Raw genomic sequence first — 5154 nt, 5'->3', positions numbered from 1 at the left:
ACTCTAGCGCAGTTTTCGCGATATGACGCTGAATTAAAGCGTGCCGACGAGGTGTTGTATTCGCTTCCGACTGGGCGGCCTTGCGTGTGTTTAAGACACTTAATTCCTCCGAATTAAGATTCCGTATTTCTTTTTCTGGAAAGATGAAGACGAGTCCAACTTGTTCTTCCTTTTTTGGGCTTCGTCGTTATATTGTGCGGTGCAGTCGCCCGTGGCTCATAAGAACATTACCATGGGGAGGACGAGCTGGAGGGGGAGGACGAGCTGGAGGGGGGAGGGGAGAGGGAAGCAGGTTGGTGCGGCAGCGGCAGCGGCCAGCGGCCAACTGACTGACGGACGGGGGCACGACGGACACGGCGACACGCTGACACGGCGACACGCTGACACGGCGACACACGGATCACACATGCGATGAATACTCGGTTGACATGTGCGCGGCTCTACAGCAATGTCATGTCCAAGTTCCGTGCAACCGCCCTCATGCTGGGCTGGAACGAGATCGTCTCGCTGGACGACGTCGACTTTTCGTCGCTCGTCCTGCTCTCGGCGCTGTATCTCAACCACAATGCCATCGTCACTTTTCCGCTTTCGGTCTTTACCGTCCGCCGGCTGAAAAAGCTGTATCTCAACAACAACAATCTGGCGTACTTGCCTGCCGAGCTCGAGCTGCTCGAGTCGCTGGAGGTTCTCTCGGTCTCGGGCAACAAGCTCGTCGCCCTCCCGCCGCTGGCCGGCTTGGTCAATCTTCAAGCGCTGTACGCCTCGTCGAACCATTTGATGTCAGTTCCAGAGTCGATCGGGTTTTGCACCGAGCTGCGCGAGCTGGCACTCGAGGACAACCGCTTGCAGCAGCTGCCTTTCCGGGCTTTGCTTCGGCTCTCACAGCTTCACGACATCTACCTGCGCGGCAACCCAGATCTGGTCTCGCTCCCACCGGCGCTTCTGCACCACCCCACCATGACCGTGTTTCGCCGTCATTTGCGGACTCGCGTCCGCGCCCGGAACCAGGACCCATGCGACTCGTCGACCGAGATGTGGGTCTTCAAAAAGGTGGCCTCTCTCATTGTCCGCGCCAGGACCCACCGCCCTGGCTCGGCCATGTCGACCTACACCGACATGTCGGACCTGTCCGAGACCTCGACTCGAACCGCAGTCGGGCGGAAGCGGACGCTTGTCGAGCTCCGGCACTCGATCCGAAAGGCTCGCCACCGCCCGTCAACCGGGGGCGGCGGCGACGACACCGCATCGGTCCTCTCCGGCCGGCGCAACTCACAGATCTCGCTCTGGGGCGATGAGGGAACTTCGCTGGGTGATCTCTCACTGTACATGGAGGACGCCAGCATGTTGCGGCGTGACTCGAGCCGCGGTCGCGACTCGGCCGACCGCCGGTCGGCCAGCCGCGGCCGCTCCCGTCGCGGGTCGGTCGACTCGGTCGACTCGGTCACCGCCCTCATGCGGGTCAACACGGTCGTCGAGTCGCACCAGTACGAGATGATGGAGGACATGCGGCGCCTGATGGACAACGCCATGCGCGAGAACGAGAAGCTTGCCGCACGTGTCCAGGAGCAGCTCACCCTGCTCGAGGCCGAGCGCGCTGAGCGTGCGGCCGAGCACCAGTTTCTCCAGTCCAAGCTTCACGACGTCGAGATGCATGGCATGGCGCTGCAGCGTGGCCTCGAACGCCTCCGCGCCCAGGTCGCCGCCGCTCACTCGCACACCTCCGAGTCGGACGACGACGACTCGGCCGCCGTCTCCAGCGTCGCCTCGTCCTCGGCGCCCAAGCGCACCACCATGGTCCGCTTTGCCTCCAAGGTTGACATGCACATCCTCCCAGATCCTGCAGGCTACAAGTCGCGCACCCCGTCCGCGACAAACCTGCACGCGCCGGCAGAGCCCGCACGCGTCAGCGTCGAGTCCGACGACGACGATGACGACGACGACGACGTCATTCCCTACCTCGGCACCTTTGCCAACGTCAAGGTCATTTAGTGTCACGGCTTGCTACACCGCAGACGAGCGATGGATGTCAACAACGGTCGGAATCTCACCCGACTCGAGGAGCGGCACGAGCGCGTCCAGCCCGCCGCTGCGCTTCAGCTCCCACTCCGGCTTGGTGATCGGCACGATGACAAGCATGTTGAACGAGAGCTGGTCGTCCACTTTGCAGAACGCAAACTCCGGGTGCTCAAAGAGGACCGGCGGGAGGAAGAGCATGTGGGTCAGCTGCGAGCCGGGCACTGCCGGCGTGCCGTCCAAATACATTGGAACCGTGTGGCCCTCGCCGATCCACGTCCGGGTCTGCGAGATCCACGAGCACAAGGCCCTCATCGCGTAGAACGGCCAGTTGCTCTCGTTGAGTTCATCACCAAGATGCCCAGCCGGAACCCAATCGTGCGGAAGATACATCATAAACTCGACCCGCTCCAACTCTCGCCGCACCTCGACCGGGCCGACCTCCGGTATGACATCCATGGCAAAGTACGACATGCCCTCGGTGGCGAGGGTATAGAACGGCCGAAGATCGTTCGGCTTGTGGATGTAGAAGGCTGGATCAGCTTCGGCATCACCAACCTGACCAGCCGGAATGCTCGCCATCACCATGGTACCATCGTCATCGGACTCGCCATCGCCGTCGCCGTCACCACCACCACCACCACCGCCACCGCCACCGCCACCGCCACCGCCGTGTCTTCCATTTCCATCGTTGCCAGCCACGTCCACTCGGTCCTCGCCATGAGGGCAGAGACCACGAACGACTTGGGCGTATCCACTCCGAGAGAGGTACAAGTCATAGAGATTGCCCACGGCTTCATTCAGCTCCTGAACATGTGTGGCCATAGCAACAAGGGGGTGGGGGGTCAGGTGATGTGGCGTGGCGTGGCGATGGCGATGGCCGTGGCGGTGGAGACTGCTGGCATGCGTGGCGATGTCTGACCGACCGACCGACTGAACGGACTGACCGACCAACCGGTGACGCCCACACGGACACGCAGCACACGCGGCATGACACACGCCACACCAGAGCACACCTCACCCGAACGAGTTGACGCCATGAGCAGTGGGGCAGAGACTACACCGCCTGGAGTCCTGCGCTGTGGCCATGCTGGGTTCTCCTCGCCAGAGTGGCGCAAGGGTGGTAGGTGCAAGGGAAGGAGGAGGGGGGGGGGGGGGGGGGCGAACCACGACCTTTTTTTTGCTGTTGGTTGTGGGGATCCGGTGGGAAAACCAAAGGACAGAAGGGAGGGAGGGAGGGATTGGGGAGCGGAGGGGGAGCGGGGATAGGCTAGACGAGAGTGATGTTTGGTGTGGTGTGGTGTGGGATTGTGGGGGATATACGGGGAGACCGAAGGCGCGGGACGTGTGCGGCGTAGGCGAAACCACGACCTTTTTTTGTTCTCCTCGCGACTCACGCGGTGAGCAAGGCAGTGTTCTTCCCGCATGGGCTCAAGAAGGATCAAGAGTTCTTCCACTACGCCAACCGGTACCCGACGTGCGAGATGAACACCTCGTTCTACGGCATCCCGCGTGAGAGCACCATCCAGGGCTGGGCCAAGCAGGCGACGGGCAGGAGCTTCCAGTACGCCATCAAAGTGCCGAAGAGCGTGACACACGAGAGCCAGCTGGAGGATCCGGGCGACACGATCCGGTTTCTGTGGAAGAGGCTGGCTCCGCTGCGCAAGGTTGGCGCTCTCGGCCCGCTTCTCTTCCAGCTCCCGCCGCGGTTTGCGCGTAGCCTGGACAAGCTGCAGCAGCTTGCGCTGGTCCTGCACGAGCTCGACGACAAGGAGCACTTGCGGGTAGCGTTTGAGTTCCGCCACCCATCGTGGTTCCGTGCCGATGTGTACGCCGTCCTGCGAGCCAACAACTGGGCGCTTGTCCTCTCATCGCATCCAGATCTGCCGTGGGTCGAGGAGCTGACCGCAGACTGGACCTACATCCGCTTCCACGGCATCCGCCTCTTGCACGAGGACAACTACACCGACGACGAGCTCACCACGTTCACCACCCGCATCAAGCGGTGGCTCGCCGATGGCAAAGACGTATTTGCCTACTTTCAGTTTGACAAGGGCTCCACAGGCCTCAACAACGCCGCCACGCTCATCACGCAGGTCACCGGCAAGGCGCCCAAGCCGCAGGCCCCGGCCAAGGGCACCCTCATGTCGTTCTTTGGCAAGCGTAAGCGCGACTCGCCGCCGCCGTCGGCTGTTCCGGACGACGGCGCAGACGACATTGCATCGTCGTCGTCATCATCAACACAGCCTATCGCACTCGACGGTGACGATGACAACGATGACGCTGATACCAACCCTTCGCCGACCAAGCGCCACAAGCCACTCTCTGCCGCGCCAGTCGTCATCGACCTCTCGCCCGAGCCCGCGCCCGCCCTTGACCCGGGTGCCTAAGTAATACCCCCGTCCCCCCCGCCCCCCTCCCGACTACCAACACCTTACACGTGACCACTGCTCTAAGCCATGTCGTCGGCCAAACACCGAGGGCAGCATGAAGAGCTGGAGGAGCTGCTTGGGTCGACGACTGTGTTTGAAGAGTACCCCGAATGGGCAGCAGCAGCAGTGGGAAGCCGTGGGCGGTGGAAGGCTCTGGTGCTCCGGCAGGCGCTGACCCATCAAATGGCCTACGAATCAAGCTTGGCACCCATGCTCACCCCACCCATTGCTTACTATCAATCATTGGTCCTGGCCTCGCTCGCCTCGCTCCTGCTCTATCCCTACCATCTCATGTCGCATCTGGTTGCTCTCCTCAACATCACTCCCTTCTCCTACTACCGCGCCATGCTGGAGTCGCTCATGGCTCATCAGCGCTCGTATGATTCTCTGCCCAACTTTACCGCCGCAGACGTTCTCCGGCTCACCTGCATCGGTCGCAACCAGTACATCGCCATGATGAACGTTGCCCGCGCCCGCGGTCTCCTGGCTCGTCCGCTTCGCTCGCGGAGGCTTCCGCCCCTCCTCTCGGACACTCCGCAATCAATCGCCCGCGCTGCGTCGCCAGTCCTCCCCGCCGCCGCCGGCCCATCGGCCGCAGACAACTCTGCGGGCAGCCTCCTTCCTCCCACCCAGGGGCGGGCCATTCCCGGCGCGCACGCTCGGTCGCGGTCGCGGTCGCCGCAGCGGCACTCTCGCCGCCGCCAGCTGG

At 62.7% G+C, this 5154-nt stretch overlaps 4 protein-coding genes across 4 annotated transcripts in view; 3 read left to right on the top strand and 1 right to left on the bottom strand.

Moving 5' to 3' along the window:
* The window catches only part of AMSG_12163 (uncharacterized protein), a gene marked incomplete at its 5' end in the record, with an annotated part of 6250 nt that extends 3824 nt beyond the window's left edge, over nt 1-2426 (top strand). The window contains one exon of the mRNA XM_013900049.1: nt 447-2426. Coding sequence (XP_013755503.1) covers nt 447-1989 — 1543 coding nt within the window. The 3' untranslated portion in view covers nt 1990-2426. The remainder of the gene's footprint in view (nt 1-446) is intronic.
* On the bottom strand, nt 2002-2792 carry AMSG_08401 (uncharacterized protein; the record flags this gene model as incomplete). Its single annotated transcript, XM_013900012.1, has 2 exons — nt 2002-2571; nt 2607-2792. 2 exons carry the CDS (start codon nt 2790-2792, stop codon nt 2002-2004), a joined length of 756 nt encoding a protein of 251 aa, XP_013755466.1.
* A 246-nt stretch (nt 2793-3038) lies between these two features.
* AMSG_08400 (uncharacterized protein) lies at nt 3039-4423 on the top strand. The gene is made up of 2 exons (XM_013900011.1): nt 3039-3136; nt 3427-4423. Exons 1-2 carry the CDS (start codon nt 3052-3054, stop codon nt 4401-4403), a joined length of 1062 nt encoding a protein of 353 aa, XP_013755465.1. The 5' UTR covers nt 3039-3051; the 3' UTR covers nt 4404-4423.
* A 49-nt stretch (nt 4424-4472) lies between these two features.
* The window catches only part of AMSG_08399 (uncharacterized protein), a gene marked incomplete at both ends in the record, with an annotated part of 4409 nt that continues 3727 nt past the window's right edge, over nt 4473-5154 (top strand). Inside the window, one exon of the mRNA XM_013900010.1 lies at nt 4473-4935. Within this exon, the coding sequence (XP_013755464.1) occupies nt 4473-4935 (463 nt within the window). The remainder of the gene's footprint in view (nt 4936-5154) is intronic.

The sequence above is a fragment of the Thecamonas trahens genome (assembly GCF_000142905.1).
Source record: "Thecamonas trahens ATCC 50062 unplaced genomic scaffold supercont1.40, whole genome shotgun sequence".
NCBI classification, from domain to species: Eukaryota; order Apusomonadida; family Apusomonadidae; genus Thecamonas; species Thecamonas trahens.
The sequence above is the reverse complement of the archived record's forward strand: the minus strand, read 5'-3'. Positions and strand labels throughout refer to the sequence as shown.

Coding starts and splice junctions, on each gene's coding strand:
- AMSG_08400 (XM_013900011.1), top strand. CDS start 3,052: ATGAGCAGTGGGGCAGAGACTACACCGCCTGGAGTCCTGCGCTGTGGC. Junction 3,137..3,426: donor GCCAGAGTGGCGCAAGGGTG/GTAGGTGCAAGG, acceptor TGAGCAAGGCAG/TGTTCTTCCCGCATGGGCTC.